Below are 27,845 nucleotides of genomic sequence, written 5' to 3' on the forward strand. Positions count from 1 at the left end.
AAACAGCGCGGACCCTGATGAAATGCCTCATTATGCGGCGTCTCATCTGGGTCTACGCTGTTTGCCAAGGCCTTTTTTCTAGATGCTAGGCATAAATGGGTTAACTCATGTTGCCTTGACATCCACCTACGTTTGGAATAAGACTTAAATAATATTTAAGATGTTCCAATTATTGGTTTAACTAAAATGACGTATATAACATCTATAATGCTTGCTACAAAGAGTTGATATTTCCATGGATATTATCTATTAACACTCTTAATACACCTGAATCATCTGTCCTCATTTTTAGCTCGGCTGTTTTCGGAGAAAACCCTAGGTATTGTCATAGCCAGCTCTTTGTCCGCCGTCCGTAGGCGTAGCGCTTAAACCTAAACTTTGGCTCTAAAATCAAAGTGCTTCCACCGACAACTTTGAAACTTCATATGTAGATGCACCTTGATGAGTTCTACACGCCACACCCATTTTTGGGTCACTAGGTCAAAGGTCTAGGTCACTGTGACCTCTAATATAAAACTTTAACATAGGCTCTAAAGTCAAAGTGCTTCCACCTACAACTTTGAAACTTCATATGTAGATGCACCTTGATGAGTTCTACACACCACACCCATTTTTGGGTCACTAGGTCAAAGGTCAAGGTCACTGTGACCTAAAAAAATAAAATTCTGACAAGCTTTCGCAGCCGAGCGTGGCACCCGTTATGCGGTGCTCTTGTTACCTTGGCATAGACATGCTTTTGGACTAATTCAAATGGGCCAATGAAACATTGTAGACAAGACTTCCTATGGGGCATCAGCATTTATTGAAAGCAGCATATGTGATCTCTATACAAGTCTGTGCCAACATTTTTATCACAAACAAATACATCATTTACAGATTTGGTGTAACCTATAAACGTGCACAGTTTGTGAAATTTTGGCACTTGCAGAGTAGCATTACAAGATGTGCCACTTGGGTAATGTTTTCAAAAGGATGAATAAAACATCAACTCCTGTACAACATTTTAGGACTTCATTTAACAGAAACAAGCTTGAGATATACAAAAGTTGATATAAATGTATCACAGACAAGGACAGTTATATACTAGTAGTTTGTTAACAAATATACACACAGTGCCTAATAAATCATCATGAACATTGATATATACACATATGTATGCATGTACACAGAGGCCATGGTAAAGGGATAACATCTCATGAATATCAAAAAAAATAAAACATTACTTTCACCACACACAAGAGATGAATCATTATTAAATATCCAGGAGTCTTTCAAAACTACTTGAACATTGTTTAACTAACTGGTAAAATATCAAAACTTTCTCATGAAAATTCATATCAGCCAGCTTAGTTTGTAGTGATAATATTTATAAAAGATTTGATATGAGTGAGCATTTTCATAAATCATTTAAAATTACAATTTTACACTGACACAAAGATGTTGTGATAGATAAAAAACAACAACAATATAATTTCTGTTAAATAACAGGAAATTATGAATTTGAAGCTGCTATCTACAAAACTACTTCAGGTGTAATGTTTAACCCATTTATGCCTAGCGTCCTGAAAAAAGGACATTGCAAACAGCGTAAACCCAGATGAGACGCCGCATGATGCAGCGTCTCATCTGGGTCTACGCTGTTTGCTTTAAAGAATTTCTGTAAGAATTGTTCTAAATATAGAAATAAATATACTAGACATCCCTAATTTTGGAAATAAATTGATCCAACTTAGAAGGATGGGAGAGTCCACTAGGCATAAATGTGTTAAAATCAGAAGTTTTGACAGTGTTGCCTGCATCTGCATCATAACTAAACAGCAAGTAAAATGTCTGACGAAGGCCAATATTTAAATGACTATCTAAGAAAACTCAGCCTTGAGATTATTTCAACTGCAGTACAGTTATTTTATAATACCAAAATATACCACTAAATTGTATAAACATATATCAATCAAAGTAACATATTGTCCTAATTCTAAAACAGTGAAACAATAAAATAATTTAAACATTCTAGACTTTTGAGTCTAGAAAAGTGCATACTTAGCCATCAGTAACACATTCAAAGCAAACAGAATTTTTTATTAATACTGCAAGAGCTTTAACAACCATGCCCCACTTTCATACATTGCACAATACACTACACTTGAAAACTTTTACATCCTCAGATACACTCAATAAAATTTCATTGTTACTTGGAATGTAATAAATACCATTCATATACCAATAACTTTTTTTCCCAATCACAGCCTAAACAAAGGAAAATGAACTGAATGAATACCACCAGGTTAGTGGGACTTACTCACATGTGTCGGCACAATTTATTCATTCAAAACTTCAGGTTGCTATGTAATTAAGAGATAATGATATGAATCAGGAATACTTGTGTAAAGGAAAAACAACCATCCTATACCAAATACCTTGCATCAGGGATAAAGTTCAACATGTCTCCATATCCTTATGAACTGATTCTATTATTATAAAACTTCTTAAAACTGCAAAATATATCCATATTCTCAGTCTGTGAGTATTTCATGATTTTAAGTTAACTAACAAAAGCAACTGACTGGCATCATTATTAAACAAATACATTTGTATGCTGAGACATATGGTAATACGTGATTTTTTACATAATTAAATAGAACTTAAGGTAAAATATGTTCACTTGTTACTGTGTCTTTAAAGTTCTTTACTTCTTGTTTAGCATCAATTCATTAACTCAACATTTCATGATGAAATATTTTTTTACCAAAAAAATCTACCAGTGTCTTACAATTAATGCCATGTTACTTAACCCTCTCTGGCTCAGAAGGAAATTGAAAATACATGTAGCTATATGCAAACAGCATAAAACCAGAACAGCCTGTAAGTAGCCTGCAGTCTGGTCAGGTTTTATGCTGTTAGCTGCTCATCATTTGCCTTAGGTTAGGAAATAAAGCCTTTAAAACTTGAATCGAGTAAGACCAGTCTTAAATTTAAATATATTATCTAAGGGACTACAAATGCTTCAAAGCATGAATCTTAGTGATAAAGGGTTAATCTACTTTAAAATGTATTCGGACTTTGTGGTTCATCAACTGTTGCAGGGCCGACAGGCACGACTGGGGCCGGAATGTTGGGTCTGTTTCCATGCGCTGAGTTTGTCATTCGTAGAACGGGCTTCTCGGTGGTTGCTGGGTTCATCTTGGGTGTGGGAGCCCTGCCATTCTGTTGGAGGGACGGTTGGGCTGATGACTTTCTAAATGCTTGGGATGTGGGTGGTCGAATGTAATCTACAATGGAAGAGTATGGCATAATGTTGTACTGTATGCATATGTAATCTACAATGGAAGAGTAGGGCGCATAATGTTGTACTGTATGCATATGTAATCTACAATGGAAGAGTAGGGTACATAATGTTGTACTGTTTGCATATGTAATCTACAATGGAAGAGTAGGGTGCATAATGTTGTACTGTATGCATATGTAATCTACAATGGAAGAGTAGGGCATAATGTTGTATTGTATGCATATGTAATCTACAATGGAAGAGTAGGGCGCATAATGTTGTACTGTATGCATATGTAATCTACAATGGAAGAGTAGGGCACATTATGTTGTACTGTATGCATATGTAATCTACAATGGAAGAGTAGGGCATAATGTTGTATTGTATGCATATGTAATCTACAATGGAAGAGTAGGGTGCATAATGTTGTACTGTATGCATATGTAATCTACAATGGAAGAGTAGGGTGCATAATGTTGTACTGTATGCATATGTAATCTACAATGGAAGAGTAGGGTACATAATGTTGTACTGTATGCATATGTAATCTACAATGGAAGAGTAGGGTACATAATGTTGTACTGTATGCATATGTAATCTACAATGGAAGAGTAGGGTGCATAATGTTGTACTGTATGCATATGTAATCTATAATGGAAGAGTAGGGCTCATTATGTTGTACTGTATGCATATGTAATCTACAATGGAAGAGTAGGGCAAAATGTTGTACTGTATGCATATGTAATCTACAATGGGAGAGTAGGGCACATTATGTTGTACTGTTTGCATATGTAATCTATAATGGAAGAGTAGGGCACATTATGTTGTACTGTATGCATATGTAATCTATAATGGAAGAGTAGGGCACATTATGTTGTACTGTATGCATATGTAATCTGCAATGGAGAGTAGGGCCCATTATATTGTACTGTATGCATATGTAATCTACAATGGAAGAGTAGGGCATAATGTTGTACTGTATGCATATGTAATCTACAATGGAAGAGTAGGGCACATTATGTTGTACTGTATGCATATGTAATCTACAATGGAAGAGTAGGGCACATTATATTGTACTGTATGCATATGTAATCTACAATGGAAGAGTAGGGTACATAATGTTGTTCTTTATGCATATGTAATCTACAATGGAAGAGTAGGGCACATTATGTTGTATTGTATGCATATGTAATCTACAATGGAAGAGTAGGGCACATAATGTTGTATTGTATGCATATGTAATCTACAATGGAAGAGTAGGGCGCATAATGTTGTACTGTATGCATATGTAATCTACAATGGAAGAGTAGGGTGCATAATGTTGTACTGTATGCATATGTAATCTACAATGGAAAAGTAGGGTACATAATGTTGTACTGTATTCATATGTAATCTACAATGGAAGAGTAGGGCGCATAATGTTGTACTGTATGCATATGTAATCTACAATGGAAGAGTAGGGCAAAATGTTGTACTGTATGCATATGTAATCTACAATGGAAGAGTAGGGCACATTATGTTGTACTGTTTGCATATGTAATCTATAATGGAAGAGTAGGGCGCATAATGTTGTACTGTATGCATATGTAATCTATAATGGAAGAGTAGGGCACATTATGTTGTACTGTATGCATATGTAATCTACAATGGAAGAGTAGGGCAAAATGTTGTACTGTATGCATATGTAATCTACAATGGAAGAGTAGGGCACATTATGTTGTACTGTTTGCATATGTAATCTATAATGGAAGAGTAGGGCACATTATGTTGTACTGTATGCATATGTAATCTATAATGGAAGAGTAGGGCACATTATGTTGTACTGTATGCATATGTAATCTGCAATGGAGAGTAGGGCCCATTATGTTGTACTGTATGCATATGTAATCTACAATGGAAGAGAATGGCATAATGTTGTACTGTATGCATATGTAATCTACAATGGAAGAGTAGGGTACATAATGTTGTACTGTATGCATATGTAATCTACAATGGAAGAGTAGGGTACATTATGTTGTATTGTATGCATATGTAATCTACAATGGAAGAGTAGGGCACATAATGTTGTATTGTATGCATATGTAATCTATAATGGAAGAGTAGGGTACATAATGTTGTACTGTTTGCATATGTAATCTACAATGGAAGAGTAGGGTGCATAATGTTGTACTGTTTGCATATGTAATCTACAATGGAAGAGTAGGGTACATAATGTTGTACTGTATGCATATGTAATCTACAATGGAAGAGTAGGGTGCATAATGTTGTACTGTATGCATATGTAATCTACAATGGAAGAGTAGGGTGCATAATGTTGTACTGTATGCATATGTAATCAACAATGGAAGAGTAGGGTGCATAATGTTGTACTGTATGCATATGTAATCTACAATGGAAGAGTAGGGTGCATAATGTTGTACTGTATGCATATGTAATCTACAATGGAAGAGTAGGGTACATAATGTTGTACTGTATGCATATGTAATCTACAATGGAAGAGTAGGGTACATAATGTTGTACTGTTTGCATATGTAATCTACAATGGAAGAGTAGGGTGCATAATGTTGTACTGTATGCATATGTAATCTACAATGGAAGAGTAGGGCAAAATGTTGTACTGTATGCATATGTAATCTACAATGGAAGAGTAGGGCACATTATGTTGTACTGTTTGCATATGTAATCTATAATGGAAGAGTAGGGCACATTATGTTGTACTGTATGCATATGTAATCTATAATGGAAGAGTAGGGCACATTATGTTGTACTGTATGCATATGTAATCTGCAATGGAGAGTAGGGCCCATTATGTTGTACTGTATGCATATGTAATCTACAATGGAAGAGTAGGGCATAATGTTGTACTGTATGCATATGTAATCTACAATGGAAGAGTACGGCACATTATGTTGTACTGTATGCATATGTAATCTACAATGGAAGAGTAGGGCACATTATGTTGTACTGTATGCATATGTAATCTACAATGGAAGAGTAGGGTACATAATGTTGTACTTTATGCATATGTAATCTACAATGGAAGAGTAGGGCACATTATGTTGTATTGTATGCATATGTAATCTACAATGGAAGAGTAGGGCACATAATGTTGTATTGTATGCATATGTAATCTACAATGGAAGAGTAGGGCGCATAATGTTGTACTGTATGCATATGTAATCTACAATGGAAGAGTAGGGTGCATAATGTTGTACTGTATGCATATGTAATCTACAATGGAAGAGTAGGGCATAATGTTGTACTGTATGCATATGTAATCTACAATGGAAGAGTAGGGCACATTATGTTGTACTGTATGCATATGGTATCTACAATGGAAGAGTAGGGCACATTATGTTGTACTGTATGCATATGTAATCTACAATGGAAGAGTAGGGCGCATAATGTTGTACTGTATGCATTGCCGTGTAGGATCAATTTAGCCTTGTTCTGGGAAAACTGGGCCTAATTTATGTGTGTTTAGTGTCTTCCCAGATTAGCGTGTGAAGTCTTCACAGGCTAATCAGAGACGACAATTTCTTCTTAGACTGGATTTCCCCTAAGTAGAGATTTTCTTTAAGCAAAAAATGCATTAAGTCCAGTTTTCCCAGAACAAGGCTCAATAACAAACAAATACTAGCTTAAAGACTGGATTAATTGTTGTTTTGGAGTATTTCTCAACTCATACAAAAACAAAACACAACTATGTATAAAAAATAAGAACAATTAAATACATGTAATACAAATAAAGTTAATTGCATAACTGATGGAAATTAACTACAATTATTTAAACATTAATTCATAAATCTATTTAGAAAATTTACATCAAACACACACTGTATAAGTACCAGAAAGTTAAAGAATCACAGAATTGTTTACGGGTGTAACAAACAGAAAATGAATTGGAGATAAAAGTAAGACTGCTATGCAGGATAAAATACATGTGCTATATAATACTCAATGAGTTGTTGGAGTTTTTGTACACCTGTGTTGGGGAGACTATATAACGTGCATAGCCACACATATTTCACTGAGTCTGATAGCCTGTGACAACCCACGCCAAATCAAATCCAAAGTAAGTCAGAACTGTTGCATGCAGGGAATAATAAGCAACCAAAATATTATACCAATTTTACAGGTCAGGAAAAAATGTGAAGTCCAATGGTTCTTCTGTAATCAAGTAGATACATCTTATATTTTTGAAAACGTAATGCTGGTTATACTTAACATATATTTGCGCAAATTTATACAAATAAATACCCCGGTAAGTACCAAAAAAATGATAAATCAATTTTGCAGAAAATAATTTTTGTTGTATATAAGTACAGTTACATGTGTTATACTAATGTTTTAAATACATTTTTATCAAAGTGTACATTCATTAGATAACCTTTAAATTGAAACATTTTCTTTTTACAGTAAACTATGTCCCAAAATGAAAATAATGAACTGAACATAAATTGTTTAATTAATGATTTGTTGGTATTTTATGACTTTTACACTTAATAATTATGGAATTCAAAGATTATGGACTCAAAACATGGCATCTTCAAATTGAGCAAAATCAAACCCCTTGCATTCTTCACCAAAACATGGGATTATGGGCTTAACATTTGGCACTATGGACCCAAAACACTGCATTCTCAGCTAAACACTGAACAATATGGACCAAAACACTGCATTATCCACTTAAACATGTTACAATGGTCAAAAGAAAGTTTCCCTGTGAATTTCACATGGTCCATTGTTGCATGTCCATGGTATCTGGCTGTAGCATACCTGAGTCGAGGGGTTTCTCAAGGGCTTGTGACTGGCCTGGGGACCATGTGGCACCCACAGGCTGCGCAGGCTGCTTCCAGGACTCTAGCTTCTCACTGCCGTTCTCCTCCATCGTCAGTCTGCAACCCAGATACAAACATGTGCTCATTTGAAATAGAAAATCCTTCAAAGCATGCAGGAGATATGAAGCTTACACAACAATGGTGGCTCCATACTTAAACCTTGAAGTTCTATCTTGACCTTAGGCAAATGTGACTGACTCTTGCATTTTGCACATCAGCTAAGTGAACGAAACATTTAAGCCAATTTTCTTGAATCTTTTAAGGGTAAGAGAAATAGAGCAGACTCAACAATAGAGGCTTTTAGTTTTGACCTTTAAGTATGGCCTTGGCCATGGGCAGGAATCACTGCAAATTGCCTCAATGCTCTATACATTTGATGCAAGTGTCATGAAAATTCTTCTTATGATATAACAGATATTTAGCGGACACGATAATAGAGGCTCACACGCTTTATCTTGAAATACGACCTTGACATTGAGCCGGCATGACTGACTCATGCCTTCTGCACTGCGTTTCAATGACCTTAATGTTTGAGGCAAGTTTTCGTGAAAATCCGTCAAAAGGTATAGAAGAAATGAAATGTATACAATAGCGTAAAGAACAGAATGGAGGACTGACATATGGACAGACAAAGCATTCCTTAGTATAATAGTCCCATCCCTTTTGGTTGGAAATTAATTGAGCCTCGTTCTGAGGAATTTTTGGCTTAATGCATATGCATAATGTGTCATTGCACATGCTAATCAGAGAAAACACTCTCGGCTTTTATGGTATTTTTCGTTTTAAAGAACTATCTTCTTAGCAGCAAAAATCCAGTTTATGCAGGAAGTGTCGTCCCTGATTAGTGATTAGCCTGTGTGGACTGCACAGGCTAATATGGGACAAGCACCGCTCAGTACATCCTTATAAAGAGCATGAGATAACAACCTGTTGATAGTTTTGGGCTTGCCGTCATCTTTCTCGTTGATTGGTGGCAACTTGACGACGTTGTTTTCCTCGTTGATATACTCGGGCTGGAAGTCCCGCCGGTAGTAGTCTTCCTTTGAACCGATAGCAGTACGGATCATGTTCATCACCATCGTCTTCTCTGTGCATGGAAGGGAATATAACATAAGTATGTAAATGCATGAATTTTTTTCCAATATGAAAAAATAAGTGAATTTGTTTACCATCAGTTTTGTTTTTGTCATGATACATCTACGTGCGCGTAGGTAATTATTAAGAAAAGAAGATGTATTGTGATTGCAAGCTTGAAAGGCCTGATGATGATGATGATTATCATCCCCCGCCAAAGGTGGCGGGATACAGTTTTGGTGTTATCCGTCCGTGTGTCACAAACTTTTTAGTTATGGCAGGGGATATCAATTTACCGGTAACTAATTTTCTTGTTATTAAATGTTGTTAATTTGAATTCTTAGTAGAAGACCGCGTATTACTACCTTGTTCACCCGCGGAACACAGCCAGGCCTTAACTGCGTTAATGTCTTCCGTCTGCAGGATCTGACATAGCATCACCATCACCTAGCAACAGAAAAATACTGTTAGATGTTGAACAATCGTTACCGAATTTTTGTTTATATATCCACTTAGCTTGTACTTTTTTTTAACTTTGCATACAAACTTCAACATCCCATGAACATTAATAAGTTGTTATTTTCAATCATTTGAGCTTGTACTGGTTAATAGACTTAAAGGGATCTTTTCACGGTTTGGTAAATTGACAAAATTGAAAAAAGTTGTTTCAGATTCGTAAATTTTCGGTTTAGTTATGATATTTGTGAGGAAACAGTATTACTGAACATTTGCCATGGTCTAATATAGCCATTATACGCATCTTTTGACGATTTAAAAACCTAAAAATTATAAAGCGTTGCAACGCGAAACGATTGAATAATTTGGAGAGTTCTGTTGTTGTCGTTTAAATTTGTGAAACAACGAAGATTGCTTATATTACGTATAAAATACGCGTCTTATGTATGCTTGACAGGATAGCTCAGTTGGCAAATGCGTTTTTACTTCAGGTTTCCGGGGGTCACTGGTTCGAGCCCTGCTGAGGGCTACTTTTTTTTCCTTTTTTAAATTTTATATTTGATTTTTTACTGGAGCTTTTAAAATTTAATGTTTACATTTATCAATATAAAACATTTAATGACAAACTTCAAAACATGCCAAAATCTGTGAAAAGGCCCCTTTAAAATCCACTTCTTAGACATCCACTAAACAAAATTACATGTACTCATTAATCCGTGAACCTTTTAAGATACTTTTTGCATGCACGCACTGCAAAATATGACCCACCCACCTGCGCTTCCATATCTGGGTCCTCCGCGATATGTTGGAAGTTCCTCTGGAACACGTCCCTGCCGCCCTGACGCGACCCCTGGCGGGATGCCTGTCGGGAGGGGCCGCGCGACATCGCACGTGACGGTGGTGGGATTAGGCGGCCCGTCGTCTCCGAGTACTGGGTCTTAGGCCGCTCCGGAAGCTTGTTCTCTTCCGGTTTCTGCTCCGATGCATTCTGCTGGATCGCGTCTGTGAGCGCCTTCAGTTCGTCTCGCCATGTTTCCGTCACCGGAACTGAAGACGTCAGATCAAACTTTGCAATTAAAAAAATAATAATTTAAACAATTCAGAAGGTCGGTGTTTGTTACCGTTTCAAATTTTCTGAATTGTACAAATCAGTTGAAAGAAGGACAACTCTGTCCAGTCAAAGAAAGGGAGACAATTGCAGTTATGTTTTTTCTTGTCTTTACCGATCTTTAGTCGATGTCCACTGTGTTTCTCTTTCTAATGCAATATTGTTTTTTTTTAAGTTTAATATCGTATACGAATACAACCGACACTTTACAGTGCATTCAAAAATGTCGTCTTTCACCACGTTTTCAGTAAGACTAAGATCTGTTTTCTCCCCGCCTCATTCCATGTGCACCTTAATAGGCTCTAAAAGACAGTGTTAACAGTGTTATGAGTATTGGTTTACATTTAAGATGAAATCAAAATTGTTGACGTCGTCGTGAAGTTTTAAACCAAGTGTGTTTCTTAAGCTCAACGTATAGGTAAACTAGCGATAGATACCAGTATATATTTATTTAAGTATCACGAAATTATGAAAAGGAGAAACGAATCTGTAAGTGTGCAAAACGCCGTTATTGGCGAAGGTTATTATTCCCGCCTCCATCCTTACCCATGCCGACTTTGGGTACGGCCCTTTCCCGGAAGGGGTAGTTGGTGAGGCCGGTGAAATACTGGAGGCCCGTCACGGTGTTGATCGGGTGCATCTGGGAGTTCACGTTGATGGCGTTCACGGGTATCCGCTGGAGCTTCTTCTGGTTGAAGTAGTTTGGCGGGAACTGTAGCGAGTAGCGCGGGTTGGCGAAGTAGCCGTCATCGTTCACGGCGCAGATGGGCACGTCCAGAAGACCTGGAGAGGTATACATATGGGCCGCGCTCTGTGAAAACTGAGCTTAATGCATGTGCGAAGTGTCCAGTCCACACAGGCTAATTAGGGACGACACTTTCCGCTTTTATCGAATTTATAATTTAATGTCAGTCTCTTCTAAGGAAAATGCAGTTTGAGCGCAAAGTGTCTTCCATGATTTGCCTGTGTGGATTGCACATGCTAATCTGGGACGACACATTTCGCACGTGCATTAAGCCCATTTTTTTCAGAACCTGGCTCGTATATATCTACTACATACAATCTCATGCCATGCGTGATTGTATTTAGCATAAGTGTGGCAGTCCTTACAAAACTCGCTTACATTAAGTGTATATCTGAAAAGCTCGCATCAAACAGTACTAGTACTTTTTATGTAGAAGCTGTATGATAAGCAATAGTTTACACAGCCCTTAATTGTAATGGTAACCGATATTTAAAAAAGCCTTTGCAAGTCGATTTTAATGTGTCACAAATACTATAATAGAAATGACTCGTAATAAGATAATTAAAGATGATTTGTTTATTTTGTGATCCACTTGCTTGCCTTCGTGATATTGATGTTCATCTTTTAAACATTATTAACAAACAATAATATTTTCCATTTCTGGTTTGAAACGTAACTGTGCTTTGCCCAATTAGGTCTGCAGGGGTCTGCGTTCCCTGCCGACCGTCAACAGGGCGGACTTGAACCTGTCGGATTGTAGTCAACCACACGCATACGAAAAGATCTTTGTACAGTTATAATAGTCCATTGTGCAAGGCCGTGACCTCGTAAAGAAGGTTTTGTTGGATTATTGGAGCTGGACATTACACAAGTGTGTCGATTGATTCGCCGCTTTAAGAGTTTTGTAATTTTATATCGCATTAAGTTTATACTTTGGCTTCTCTTAACAACAGCCGATGATAGCTGATAGGGACACTCGTTAAAGCGGGAATCGATTAGCAGTTTATGTTCGAACATTTTGACGGGGTATTATCAAAACCAATTGATGAAGGCTAACATTGTTGGTAATTTGTTATGACAAACGCGCAGTTTCGATGATCTTGTATGACGTTTGGCGGAAATTTCTGTGATTCCTTTATCAAAACTACTCGATTTACGGCTATTGATTGATTTCAAAAGATAGCATGAAAATAGTTGTGCAGCACGGATTGAGGGTACTTCTACAATCAAAAGGTGAGCGGGTTACCCCCACCGAAACATGGATACGCGTGTCTTCAAACGCTATGCGTCTACGTTCAGACGCGATATCACGCTCAAAATGGCTATATTCCAAATACGAACGTGAGAAACTAACACAATATGCTCGAAGTTCGAAGATTAAACAAGAAATGAAATCGTTTGTGATTGAACAGCTGCACACGAAGTTATGCTTTCAAACTTTACTATGTCGCTTGTCACACAGAACACGAGAGTGCATTACTTAATATATGTACATATATCGGTATTTATCTCAGTGCTTGTTTTAAACAGTTTATCAGCGTCTCTGTAACCCAAACCCAAGTCCGTTTTTACCAAACTTTTAAAGACTGAAGAATAAAGAATAGAAAAATAACCAAATACATATTTAAGAGTTGAATATATACCGGCAACAGCTGGTACTTATGCCATAAATACATTGTTGAAATGCAAAATGATGTACGGTAATTTTAGGTGTTACCTGACATGCCAGGTATAACTTTCCAGTAGCTTAAGCACATTATAATTTAAATAATTTTCGTATTTTTAGACTTAATTATAATAATCGGTAATGGGGAAATACGGGTCCCAGTAGGACGGAAAAAAGGTAGCAACTTTACTAGTTACTTTACGGCTCATATATTACTTTTAAGTACTCAGTGTACTTTTAGTCTCTTACCTATACTACAATCTACCCCGCGTACGAAAAATACACTTAAAAGCACTCGACCACACTCCGAGAACGTTTTAGTATATCTTCAGTGCTCCCGGTACCCGGGGTACTTTAAAGTACTTCAGCCGACAACGACCAATCAAGCGATACTAGTATTCACAATGATTTTCGTATGAAATATCGTACCTTTTAAGTGACGAACCCGCATCGGATGTGGATTGTGGCGAGTGAAAAACGAGTTTTGACTCAGCTGTCCGAATCTGTATCCGCCTTGAGTGGACGGGCGGTTGGCTGTGGTCGGCTTCCGGTAAGAGTCAACCGGAACTGTAACGCCCTCGTTCAGAGCGCTGCGCGTCACAAGGTTGCCTTGAGACGGTACGAAAACGTCTGCCATCCTGAAGAGGAGAGATGATGTAAACTACAATTACATTACACATATGACATCAAAATTCAAAATACGTATCAGCACAATTGAATAAGTCTTGAAACCACGAGCTCTTACGTCAAACGTCGCATGTTTACAACCACGTTTTTAACAATTTATACCAAGATAAACGAAGGAACGGTTTTTAAAAGTTCCTTTATTTGAAACTACACGTCGCACCACTATGTAAATACCCTATACTTTCAAATGTATATATGTTAACAGCTTTAAAGTTTATAGCCTTAAGTATAAATATGACGACGCACGCACGTTGCATGCACAGCATCAAGTTATTAGCAAACTGGTGTGCTTTGAAATGTATAAAACAGCAAAACTGAAAAAAACAACAAAGTTCTTCGATTATCAAACTGCTGTCCTTTGACATGTATGCAACAGCGAAACTGTCAAAAAATTAAGGTCTTCAATTATCCAATACAAAATACAATAGTGCAAAAGTTGTTGCTTTCAGGGGGCTTTGTTTGGTGTGACAAACACACGATCACAGTTTGTACAGGATCAACAATTGCTTGCTCAAAAATACAACAAACATCAACAGTTATTACTATTATAAGCCTAAAACGATTTTATGTGGAAAATTGAATGATTGCAAGCGTATGTTATAAAGTAACTTCTATTTCTAATGAATCAACTTATGACGGTAAAACGTGGTTGTTATAAGGTTGAACATTTGCATTCGGTGTGTGCGGTGTGGGCGCAAGGTAATCATTAACTTTGAAGAAAAAATGACTGAATTACTTGTTCTAACACATTCAAAGGTTAATCTCGTTGTTTTGGAATGTTTACAAAATTATGGATGTATGGCTTAAGAATCATATGCCGTTTGAACGTCACCGGCTATGCCACTGTTTATTTCAAAACTTGACTATTTGTAGTCAAATGAAACGAATATCGTTTAGTATAACCTATCAAAACAAATTGTGTAATTGCTTTTGTATACCATAAGCAGTATTTGATTTGATTTAACCAATGATACTGAATTGCGACATACGGAATGAATGGAGATCCCCTGACATAGAGCCGTATATACTTCATGTCAATACAATATCTCCCTAAACACAGTTTGCAAATATCCGCATAGATCATTCGCTACCCGTCCCCGTATAGACAGCCACGGCGAATTGATAATTGTATTTACATAGATAATCTGAAGTTAAACCTTGATTCATGGCTTTAATAGTTATAACAAAATTCGTATGTTTGCAAGTCAATTTTCTAGTATAAAGAAGAACATTATTATTACCACATTTGTGATTAAAACTTATCGATGCGACACAAAATCAATAACGCTTTAATCCCGATTGAAATTCATTTGGACAAAATACCTCAGTAAAATTTAATTACAAATATAATACGATATTGCTTTATTGATTGTTATAATCGACTGGATCAAAAGACGTTTTTCGTAAAGTCCATTTGCTATAAGTCACTCGATCTCTTTCCGCTAACAATATGCGACGCCCAGACAATAGCATAACAAGACACACTGGCCATATACAATTCCGAAACGCTGCATTGCTATGATGGACAGTATATTGAAATCATAATATAATTAATATTAAGAAGTTTCGTTACACATTTGCAATATATTTGAGCCACGCTCTAGAAAACCGGGCTTATTGCATGTTCGTAGTGTCGTCCGAGATAAGCCTGTGTACTTTACGCACATGCATAAATCCCGGTTTTCTAGAGCGCGGCTTAAATGTTTCACGTTCTGATAAAACTGGGAATAATGCTAGTGCGTAAAGTGTCGTCCCAGATTAGCATGTGCAGTCCGCACAGGCTAATCAGGGACGACACTTTCCGCCTAAATTGGATTTTTGCTAAGAAGAGACTTCATTTAAACAAAAAATGTCATAAAAGCGGAAAGTGTCGTCCCTGATTTTGGACGACACTTTACGCACAAGCATTATGCCCAGTTTTCTCAGAACGTGAAACATTTAAGCCGCGCTCTAGAAAACCGGGCTTAATGCATGTGCGTAAAGTATCGTCCCAGATAAGCCTGTGCAGTCTGCGCATGGTGATCAGTGGCACTTTCCTGTATACGGGTTCTTTCGTGTAAAATAATTCTCTCAAAACGAAAATCCAGTCCATGTGGAAAGCATCGTCCCATATTAGCCTTGCGCACTGCACATCGCACATGATTTAGTATAAATACGTGTTATTACAAAATAGTTTATACAAAAACATGTAACACAGCTTGCGATCAATCATGCACCACGTTTCAGACTTCATAGAATATGCATTGAAGAGATCCAAATCTTTTTTGTTCAAGGAATCTGATCAATAATTAACACCGCTTTTAAATTAAATGATAACCTTAACTTAGCAGTGATTTGGACCGATTGCAAAAACGCGTTAATCTGGCGGAATAAAACAATCCGCGTCGTGTAAATTAAATACTAATGATTTATCGATTAAAATCTGTTTGAATGACATTTATTTAATGTGATTATCTTCCTATAATCTTTAGGAGACAGATTAAACATTCAGGATAGGTAAAAACAGATTGACATCTGAAGGTTACTATACAGCGCTTCTGTTACGATTCGACACAAGCCATACACAGGGAATCAGAATTATTGGTTGTGCTATTATACATGTTATTTACATGCATCCTGTTCTTACAATTATTTTAATATAAAACAACTCACATGATCAACTAAGATCATAATAAAGCAGAGACGCAGACTTGACGTATTTTCTGTATGTTTTGTGAAGCAATCGTGCGTTAATGGGTGAATACGTGCCCCACTATCGATCAATAAGTGAATGTAAAAAGAAACGTTTGACAATGTTTCATTGCATTAAAAAAAAAATCAGAAACAAGTATACATGCATTTTTTTTAACTTAAAGTTTCGGAAAAGCACATTACTCGTGCGAATAATAACAGAAAAGACCAGTATCTGTTGCGATCCAGTTGTATTTTTTTTAAATAAACAAACAGGAATCATAACGATCGAAGTAAGTATGGTTTGCAATCATGACATCATCACAGACAAACATTATGACGGAGTGTATAATTTTTGTTGTAGAAGTACAAAACAGTATAACTGAACATTAAAATAAACAACGGAAAATAGCACATGCTTCTCGTGCGTTTTAATTTTCGCATTTGCAGAAGATGCAGATCTACTTTTAAACATTTGTTTGCCATGTAATTGTTAAAATACGGTAAAACAAGGTTCTTGTAAAAGAAGAAAAAATACTTCTACAGTTTTTTTTTGTATTTTGGTTTGGAACGTTAACATATATATCGCTTTATACGTCCTCGATACATTGGTACTCCGCAAGATATAGGGAAACCTATGTGGCGGTTTAAATTCAAGCCAATTTCTATTAAACATCTAATTTCTGATTTAATTGGTCTTTCCTAAGCGGATTTTATGTCAACCCTTTGTTCCTTTAAAGAACAAAACTATGATCTTATACAGAAACATACCAACACGTGAGTTGTCGGGGCTCAACATTTTAGCAAATTAAACTAAAGCATATTTTATTTCCCATCTGATGTTGAACGGTCAATACCATGTCTTCTATCGAGTGTGCGGGTCATAAATGAACGTTGTAAATAACCAATACAAGGATCGATTGACAATTAAAATGGGCAGTATCACTAAATAAATATGAGTTAAAACACAATGGCTCTTCATCAAACGAACAATTAGATCAATGTCGTCATTGGAACTGTTTTATTTTATCTGTTGTGAAGCGACACAAAGCGTTTCATTAACAGACAGCTTTTAATTTGTGTTGAACCTTTCATTTATAGGTCTTAATGAAAAGGACTGTTAAATAATCAATATCAACGCATTTTTTCTAATTGAATAAACAAACGTCAGCCATTCAAACTACGTGTTCCACACGCGTATATGTTTGCATTGAAACATCGGCGATAATAAGGTTGACTGGAACTCCAATGTGAGTAGCTTTCAAAAGAAACTGTGAGACAGTATGTATACAAGATAAGTATTGATGCAAAGCATCAAAGGGCGTCGGGAATTTCAGTGTAAAAGGAACTCAATGAAGTTACATGGAACGATTTTTTAAAATTAATATATTGGACGATTATTTTAAACAAAATAGAAAAAGATACTGATATAACCATTATCTATAATTTTGTGTTATAACCCCCAAATAACCATTATTTATGATGTAGTGTTATAACCCCCAATAACCATTATCTATGATTTTGTGTTGTAACCCCCAAATATTTCATAGTTCATTATATTTACATTGGTTTCCCTTTTTTACTGGCATCCGTGTGCAGTTTTCATTAATGGAACAGAACTGTGTAGGTTTTAAAAAATCTGCTCCATGTTGTAAGCGTAATTTCATATTTTTCTCAACTTCAAGGGGAGATGATTCTGAACTTATCTTACGTTGCTCATTTACGATAGGGGTTGAGTACTCATTGATATGAAAACACTGTAAAAGTTTGAAAAAAAAATGAATGAAAACTGTAAATTGCATAAAGAAGCTGCATTTCACAATACTTTGAAATTCAGTAAAAGATCATAATAGATTTATTGCTCCGATATTCATCATTTTCAATAGGGTTCGAGTAATACTGATATAAAAACACTTAACAAGCTTGGAAAGATTCAGACGAAAGTTGTGAAATCTTTTAAACAAGTGAAAATTGTTTATTTTGTCAAATTTAATAGAAAAAACTTCTGGACTTATTGTCCCGATGTTTCTCATTATAAATGAGTTAAACATGCTCATTGATATGAAGACGCTGTACGTTTGGAAAGAATCTGATGAAAAATGTTGACATAATCACCTAATCAAGCAGTTTTTCACTTTTATTTTTAAATTAAAAGAGACATAATTCTGGACTTATGGTCCGATATTGCTCATATAGAGTTTGGGTTGGGTCCTCATTGATAAAAAAACCTGTGCAAGTTTGGGAACAATCGGATGAAAATTTTGGACTTCGAACAGCGATTTCAAAATTTCTCAAATTCTAAGGAAGATAACTATGGACGAAAAAATGGTCGGATAATGCTAAAGGGCCCATACCACCTGGATAGTAATACGTGTCGCGCTTCGCGCTCTATATGTGCTTCTTAAAAAAAAACTCCGAGGAGTGCTTGACTCTATGGAAACGGGTTGCTGGGACACAGCTCCTCCTTGATAAGCGGCTGCTTCCTTTATCGCAACTCATTGTTACAATCAATAATACGTGTCGCGCTTCGCGCTATATATTTGGTAGGGATAGTACTTAGGGCCTATGATAGACAACCATAAAAATACATGGATAATAGATGTGTTGTTTGCATTTATTTGTTAATATAAAAACACGTGTATTTTTTTTATAAGATATTTGAGTGATGTAATAAATTTTAATTAACGTTGTCACCATGCGGCATCTATTAATTTTAATAAAAATGCCCAATTGTAGTAAAATGGATTTTAAAATGTCTACATAAAATAAAGCTTTATTATATTTATTAACCTGACTGAAAAAAAGGCAGCCGCCGAACTGTTCCGTTCGTGCCGGAACCCGGGATTGAACCGGGGGCCTTTTGATGATTGTTGCGTAAACAACTTCAGTCTAACGCTCTCCCAACTGAGCTTGTCCGGCTGACATCATTTATGTACTGCTATTTGGTGAAGTTGTGCATAGCGATCGTTATTATATGTCTATTAATAAACTAATACATTGTACGTTTTCGTACCACTACGCCTCTAATAAACTTGCTTGCGCGATAGGTCGTCAAATATCGTACTTCATTGATTCTCCACTAAATAAGCAAATTAGAAAAAAACACAAAATAAATATATTTTTATTATGTTTTGTTTTTATACAAAACCAGAAAGTTTCGCGTATTTACCCAGTCCCTGTGATCTTTCCCCTGTGATCAGTTGTGGATCAGTTATTAATTAAAACAATTAGCTTTGCATTATTGGCAATAAATGTTGTAATAAATGTAATAGGCACAAATGCAGTACTTATTTACACTAATTTACACAAAAAAATCACCACTTTGCAATATATTCTTAAAACAAAAATATATACATTGATCCGTAAAATAACTTCTCCCATAAACGAAAAAAATGCATTACATACTAGTCGCCGCTCTCCAGAGCGACGCGATGCCAACAATAATTCATCATTACACGCGCCAATAGACCTTGACAAAGTAGCTTATAAAATATTGTTAGCACTTAAGTTACTCAATGTTTTATGAGCTCGTGTTTGAACCGAAATCATCCAGTGTATCGGTATCGTTGTTTAATTTAAAATGATCATGACCGAATACCGGTAGAAAGTATTTGTTGAAGCCTCAACGCAGACTACTTGCGACAACACGGCACTCAGTACACAAAAAAATGGCAACAAAGCCTTTTAATACCACCATTAAAGTAAAGTTTAAGATTTCAGTTCACATTTGGCGTTTCCTCCAGCGGAAGCAACACACAAAAAAAACCAGAAAATGTATACTCGTGCTCGTATAATGCACTTCTCATATAGGCGACCCGGGCTCAATCCCCTTTCCGGGAAGCATGTGCGTTTAGTTGGTGGTCAGCATACCGGACATGTGGGTTTCCTCCAGGACTTTGGCTTCCCCCAACAATACTACAACACACACCGACCTTGATAAACTTTCAATAACTACTAAAAAGCTGTAAATTGCAACAATGATTCACAATTCATCCAAACTTTCGCAAGCATTGTAAGTTAATTAGGTAGGAGTGCTGGGACACACTCCGAGTCCACACAGAATGAAGCCTCAGGCGCGAGGGGACCTTATACACTTTAGAATACACACGCGTCAACTAAAATTATTAATTGCTAGTAGAACATTCATATAAAATGTGTTTGGTCCTATTCATTACTATATGAGAACATTCACACAAAAGTTTATACAATTAAATGAAAAACAAATTGAAGAATTGATCAGGCGAAATTTAGCACTCGACAGTATTTGTAAAGCTATTCGGGAAAAGCAAACATTCATTTCTATATATACAGAAGATTAAAAAGGAACTTATCAGCATGACAGATGGCCAATTAAATAATTATAATATATATAATTGACTGCCAATAAAATTGACAAACGTGTCTTTAAAAGGGAGTTTAATGCTTTGAAAGGAATTGATATATGTTTAAAAATTCATTATGCGTAAGGGCAACATAACATATTCACTGCTTTAACTTCGATTACTGTTGCGTATATAAAGGAATTCATCGAAATGCAATGTCAAGCTAACGATCGAATATATGATCGAGTCTGAATATATTGTGGGAATTTTCTATGGTTGCAGCGATGCGGTCTAGAACACGATAATGAGGGCTTTGAAAAGCAGATTATGAGAATGCACGGAATGGACCGGCTAGACGTTGTACATTTAACTTTGTAAAGCAAACAAATCAGTACCCTATATATTTATGCGTTGAACAGGTGAAAGCTTAGCAGTTTCAGTAACACGGTGTAAAGCAATGGCTTTTGATAGAAATAGGAAATTCTCATTTGCAATATCAATCAAATCGCTTGCATCGATTGACTGATAATAAATGAACATATAATCGGGCTCGTATGATGCGCTTCTCATCTACGCGACCAGGGTTCAATCCCCTTTCCGGGAATCGTGTGAGTTTAGTTTGTGGTCAGCATACCGGACATGCGGGGTATACTCCGGGGTTCCAGCTTCCACCTAACAATTCTTCAACACACAACGAAATTGTAAATATTTCAGTAACAACAAAAGCTGTAAATTGCAACTTTGATTCAGAATTCGTTCTTACTTTCGTTCGAATTGTAAGTTAATTAGGAAGGACACACCCCGAGTCCACACAAAATTCAGTCTCAAACGCGGGGGGACCTCATTCACTTTGGAATACACACGTTTAAACTAAAAGAATTAATTGCTAGAAGAACATTAATATAAAACGTGTTTGGTCCTATTCATTACTATATGAAAACATTCACACACAAAAGTTTATAAAAGTAATCCAAATACAAATTGAAGCATTGATCAGGCGAAATTAAACACTATAATTGTAATACTTATCGGGAATAACGAACATTAATCGAAGTTTGAAAAGCAATTTATCAGCATGACGTTAGCCCGACAAAATAAAACGCCCCACCAACCCGATATAATTGACTGCAAATAAATTGACAAACGTGTCTTTAAAAAGGAGTTTCATGCGTTGAAAAGAATGTATATAATTAATTTGAAAGGAATGGATATATGTTTAAAAACTTATTATGCGTAAGGGCAACATAACATATTCAGTTCTTTAATTTCGATTACTTCATGCATATATAAAGGAATTCATCGAAATACAATGTCAAGCTAATTATCGAATATATGATCGCGTCAGAATATATTGTAGGAATTTTCTATGGTTGCAGCGATGCGGTCTAGAGCACGATAATGCGTGCTTTGAAAAGCAGATTATGCGAATGCACGGAATGGACCGGCTAGACGCTGTACATTTAACTTTGAATTGCAAACAAATCAGTAACGCTAAATATTCATGCGTTGAACAGGTGAAAAGAGTTTCAGTAACATGGTGTAAAGCAATTGCTGATGATATAAATGGGAAATTCTCATTTGCAATATCAATGTAGCGGATCCGTGGTCTAGTGGTAACACACTGTCTTCACAATCCAGAGATCGCTGGTTCGATCCCCCGCTGCACCTAACCTACTAACTCGTCTTTCGCATGAGACGTTAAACCGAGGTGCAGTGTACTAGGTGCTGTACACCGGGCACTAAAAGACACAGGGTCACCTCTGGAACGGGGTGTCTCTTGTATCTTGCACTATCCCCCGTAACCAACAGGGACAGAAAAACAGACCTGTTAAACAAGTGTGCCATTATAAACGACGTGTTATTAGTATATTTAGAGTTTCTGATCAGTGATGAATACATTGTAGTATTTTAAATGCCATTTATTAATCTGCTATACAGAAGCAATATTTAAAAAGCATATGGTAACGCAATACTTAAACATGCTCTAATCCCTTAATCAAACTCCTCTCACAAAGTACGGAGGAAGCAACACAGCCGCACAGTACCCGTTATAAGAAAGGCAAACAAATCCATACAGCTGGTTGAATGACGCCAAAAACCGAGCAAATATTTACATTCAAGCATATAGGAAAAGAAATAGTGTGTATGTTTTTTCGCCTGACGTTTGATTTTGTACTTATAGAGATTACGCCAGATGTCGAATGAATGGAAGTCCCGTCAAAGGAATGCCGTATTGCGTTTCTTTGTCCGGAGACGATTTTGATCGAACCCTTTTTTCGCTACTCCTACGTTTTCAAAGCACACTCTGCACTTAAGATGTCAAGTTTCCTATTAGACTGTGATTGGTGCTTGACGGTTAATGACACTGGCTTTGATCAGGACAGCATTCATTCTTTTAGATGGGTGAGGGTACATCTTCAATAAATTCAAACGTACACATTACATAAATCAGAGATGATATGGTCACACTCTGCAGTGTTGTATGTTGCCTATTTTCCGGTTTCCAATACATGTACCATGATTTCGATGCGAGACAATGTGCTAAGTAGATTCTGTGCTTTTTCTATGCCAACGTTTTGTAACGTGCCATTACGTATAAAGAATTTCTGTAACGTTAGATGCATGTTAGATGCATTTGTCAGCAATTTCCCATACGCCGTGGTATCATATTCTATTCTGCGTGAATCACTATAGGTACGTTTTAGATAACCGTATCAATGCATTTGCGTTTTGACACCTGCATGGTTGCGTCACGTTGGTGCTCGTTAATGCCAGTCCACAACGCAGTGATATCTAGCGTGGTATGACTGCATTGTAATGTAAATGTCGAAGCACAAATAAATCTGGTAATAAAAAAGAATCGAATATTGGTTTAAAACTGGTAGCTTTATTAGACGAAAGAGGCTTGTTTACAAAATCAACACTGTATAATAGGAAAACACTTCTATATTAATTTAATTTCAATTCACACGAGCTTGTCTTTGTTGATTGAGCTCTTGAATACACCGTAAGGTCTATCGATTGAAACCTGGTAAATAATTGCTCTCGAAAATGTTATCTTTTTAGAAATAAAATTTGTTTTAATACCTTGTTCAATATTATAGACATTATTGACATGAAGTCTGACATATTTTAAGCGCATATGCGCAAAGGTCGAATGATTTTTCTCATCTATAAAAGGGAACTTAAAATAATTTATTAATGACTTATCTATGCAGCATGACGGGCAAATTTAAGATATTTGTATATGAATAGAGCCCGTGCAACAATAGAATAATTGCATACAAACGTTTAGACAAATGGATACAAAACAATTTAAGATACTTTGTATTTAAGTTTTATTGGACTCAATTTCATAATCACGATTTTACTACATATTGACGACAAAATACCTGTTAATATGCTTATCAAGGAAGACAACACAAAAACATTCCTTGCATGTCAAACAGAAGGCAATTTGATAATTACAAAAATTAAAAATAATAATAAGTTGTTGCAAGCGAAAAACTCATCCGTCAAACAATAATAGTCTACCGGTAATTAGTCCGGTGCGTCTGATGTGACGAACGTGCATCGATTTGACGCAGAGAACGTTTGAGGTTGTAATTTAGCTGCGGTTAAACCTGCGAATGATGAATGGATTAGCATGTCAGGCTGATACTTTAAACTTTACATTCCGATGCTAAGTTGTGCAGCGAAAGATTGAATCCCATGTGCACGGAAAATAGTGTAATGGTGTATTAATGCATGGTGTGGATCGATCATTGGTGGGTGAGCGTCTTCAATGAATAAGGACGTGAAAAACTTCGCTTCATATAAATCGTGTTCTTACAAAAATGTGCATAATGCATGTGCGTAAAGTGTCGTCCAAGATAAGCATGTGCAGTCCGCACAGGCTAATCAGGGACGACACATTCCGCCTTAAATTGATTGTCGGTAAGGAGGGACTTCCTTGAAAATAAAAATACCATAAAAGCGGAAAGTGTCGTCCCTGATTAGCCTGTGTGGACTGCACTGGCTAATCTGGGACGACACTTTACGTACATGCAGTTTTCTCAGAACGCGGCTCATATTGAAAATTGGTTTAGACACTCTAATGATGATGCAGACATGTCCAAGCATCAAGGTTGTACGACTGAATCGAATGAATGCTATTATATAAAACTACTTACTCTCCATGCATATTATCTTAACATAATGTCAACTAAACCTCGCATAATGTCAACTTAACCAAACCAACATAATGTCGTCTTAACCCAACATAATGTCAAGTATCCGCACATATCAGTTTCTTTTATAAGTCAGTTTTGGCGTTCCATATACTAGTTTCGAGCAGAAAAGTCGTCGCGTGTGGTTTTATTAACGATTTAATTCTCTTTATTTAACATTTAAATTAATAAAACGGAATTGTACAATTTATTGAACCAAACGTATTACTCTCAACATTGTCTCTATAGACAACGCAGAAATGTATTACTGTGCCAGTGTAGAATTTCGTACAGTCTTTATTTCGGTCGCAATGTTGTAATTGAACGATAATAGTCAATTGTCGACTGACGGACTACAAAAGGCTATATTATCTGTTTAATATCAACAATGTACACACTATCGGCTAAAGGATTTAAACATGGTGAGAAATACAAGCCGCTACTTTCAAGGGTTCGAAATAAAAGACATATCTTATATCTCTTACGAGCTTGTTGAAAACTCGTTTGAGTGCTGATTTTGCACGGTTATCATTATTGTGGTAAGTAAATTAAAGTCAGCTTAATCATGGCCTAGTCTAAAGGCAACATGTGTATTATATATTTATCCACATCGTTCACGATCGACCCAAATAATACGACTATTGCTATTTGTATATTTCTGTACAAAATGGAAGAATTAAAACAACACCCGCAAGAGCTTATTTCATAACAACTGGATCACTTTATTATGAAATGGAGTCATAAACATGTGCTTTAAAACGAGATCATAATTACTAGTATATCACAATGGGCCGTAACTAGAAGACACCCTTTTGACATATGTCATACCTGTATGAAATAAAACGTTTGCACAACATAATGTCTATCAACTTTAACCTTTGACATTCACCTTTACAAAATGCCATATTTTTTTCTATTCTGATGACATGACAAGACCAACGTTTTAAATGAGAACATTTGCCATAACAACAAGACTAGCAGCATAATGACCAAACAATACAATCGCTACTTGGACACGGGCACAACATCGAACACCTAACCAACGACATGGCGGTCAGAATAATAAAAAATATTCGAAACTTACACACCAAGATATGAAGGATCGCAATTTTGAACCTCAAACACATGAAAAAGGGTGTGCTGAATAATCTAAAGTTATGCTGTTATATTTTTAAAATAGGAAGCACCACTTCTTTTAGAACGTGTCCTTCCGTGAACAGTTTATGAATCTGAACACCGAAAAAAATCGAATTTGTCTCAGATGAATGGTGGTTTGGTATGTATTTACTTAAGGAAATGAGTCTCAATTCGCGTATAAAAGATTAAAATGATGTTCCGTTTAAAAAATGAGATAAAGAAGTCCGATTATTAAAATGACAAACGCATTCAGAGTAAGTCTTTTATCAATACAGATAATAGTTCAATAGATCCGAATAGCAAATAGTGGAGTAATGAAATAAATCGTACCTTTTTATATTTTGAATCCAAAAACTTAATGAACACTGCTTAATTCTTCCAGTTAAAATATTAATGGCTCCAATAAGCCAGCGAGGACGATCGGTTAAAAAATATCCAACTACCCGTTAAATCAGCTCGTTAACACTGCGGTAACTAGGGACGCTTCGACGATCTTTGCTTGTAGGTATATAGAGGCGATTAATATAAACCAACCTTAACGATACTATTGCAAGCGGAGATTAATGCTTTAATCTTACGTGCAAATCCACGATTACTTCATAAAAGAAAATTGAAATGTGTATTGAAATATTAAAAGATAAATTAGTTTTTAAACAAGACCGGATATCATTTATGAAACCCACTCGTCGTCGACAGTTGCTATTTTGGTCCTAAACGGATTACACGCAGATACGATGAAAAAAGTATTGTCAGAATTACAGAAAATTCGTAGACTTTCTAATATTAAAACTAAACTTCCGATTTAGGGGATGCACGTCACGAACGTAAGATAGAAACGTAATACTGTGCGAAATTCGGTCCAGTTGATAATCGGAGCCATCTCAGACGCAGACATTCAAGCCGCAGTGTCCCAATCAGGTATCAATCAGATGAGAACGGATAAGATAACAGTCATGCAACACAAATAACATGGTAGTTTAACCCATTTATCAATGGACTCTCCCATCCTTCTAAATTGGATCACTTTATTTCAAAATTAGCGATTTGTAGTATATTTATTTCTATATTTAGAATATTTCTTACTGAAATTCCTTTAAGCAAACTGCGCAGGACCTGATGAGACGCCGCATTATGCGGCGTCTCATCTGGGTCTACGAACGCTGTTTCCCAATGCCTTTTTTCTAGACGCTAGGCATAAATGAGTTAAAGACGCCTGTCCGACCAGAAGGAACTTTTATATTTGTATATAAAATAAATATGCGGATTTAAACGCGCATATCATACTGTCGCAGAAAACAAATATGTCGACATATGCGCCATCATCTTCATCAGCAGCAGTAGCAATGACAAAAATGCTCATTTGCAAAATATACGTGCATATTTGCAATATGTCAATCATATGATTGGAAAGAAACGTATGCACTTTTAAATATTCAATTAGCCAATAACAATATGTTTAGGTAAATTGCAAAATTGCTGAGATATGTTTAAATAGATAACCCCGTTCCCGCAAATTTATTCTGCATGTTTTAAGTCCGAACAGCCAACGTCAACGTCAACAAAGAACTGCAACACGATCATGTAAACTAAAGAGCTAGTTAACCCATTTATGCCTAGTGGTCTCTCCTATCCTTCTAAATTGGATCAATTTATTTCCAAAATTAGG

The 27,845-nt window shown here is 36.2% G+C and overlaps 1 protein-coding gene across 4 annotated transcripts; it reads right to left on the minus strand.

The window, feature by feature from the left end:
- Positions 1-997: 997 nt before the first annotated feature.
- On the minus strand, positions 998-26,879 carry LOC127866619 (protein TBATA-like). Of its 4 annotated transcripts, XM_052407302.1 has the most exons (9): positions 26,510-26,742; positions 13,585-13,793; positions 11,291-11,527; positions 10,409-10,683; positions 9,546-9,627; positions 9,034-9,193; positions 8,045-8,163; positions 7,393-7,435; positions 3,121-3,269 (listed from the first exon to the last, which is right to left on the minus strand). In XM_052407302.1, the coding sequence occupies exons 2-8, from the start codon at positions 13,790-13,792 to the stop codon at positions 7,398-7,400; spliced, it is 1,119 nt and encodes a 372-aa protein (XP_052263262.1). In that variant the 5' UTR covers position 13,793; positions 26,510-26,742; the 3' UTR covers positions 3,121-3,269; positions 7,393-7,397. The 4 variants fall into 4 exon arrangements, with proteins under 4 accessions (XP_052263260.1, XP_052263259.1, XP_052263261.1 ...); XM_052407300.1 differs by lacking the exons at positions 7,393-7,435; positions 26,510-26,742 and adding an exon at positions 26,758-26,879 and having other exon boundaries at positions 998-3,269; XM_052407299.1 differs by lacking the exon at positions 7,393-7,435 and having other exon boundaries at positions 998-3,269; positions 26,510-26,740.
- Between the last annotated feature and the right edge of the window lie 966 nt (positions 26,880-27,845).

The sequence above is a fragment of the Dreissena polymorpha genome, chromosome 2, assembly GCF_020536995.1.
Source record: "Dreissena polymorpha isolate Duluth1 chromosome 2, UMN_Dpol_1.0, whole genome shotgun sequence".
NCBI lineage: Eukaryota > Metazoa > Mollusca > Bivalvia > Myida > Dreissenidae > Dreissena > Dreissena polymorpha.

Excerpts from the sequence above, each read along its gene's own strand:
- LOC127866619 (XM_052407300.1), bottom strand. The coding sequence starts at position 13,792 with ATGGCAGACGTTTTCGTACCGTCTCAAGGCAACCTTGTGACGCGCAGC. Across the intron at positions 9,628-10,408 it reads ACCCAGATATGGAAGCGCAG|GTGATGGTGATGCTATGTCA; the intron begins GTGGGTGGGTCA and ends TTCTGTTGCTAG. Across the intron at positions 9,194-9,545 it reads GTGTTCCGCGGGTGAACAAG|AGAAGACGATGGTGATGAAC; the intron begins GTAGTAATACGC and ends TTCCATGCACAG.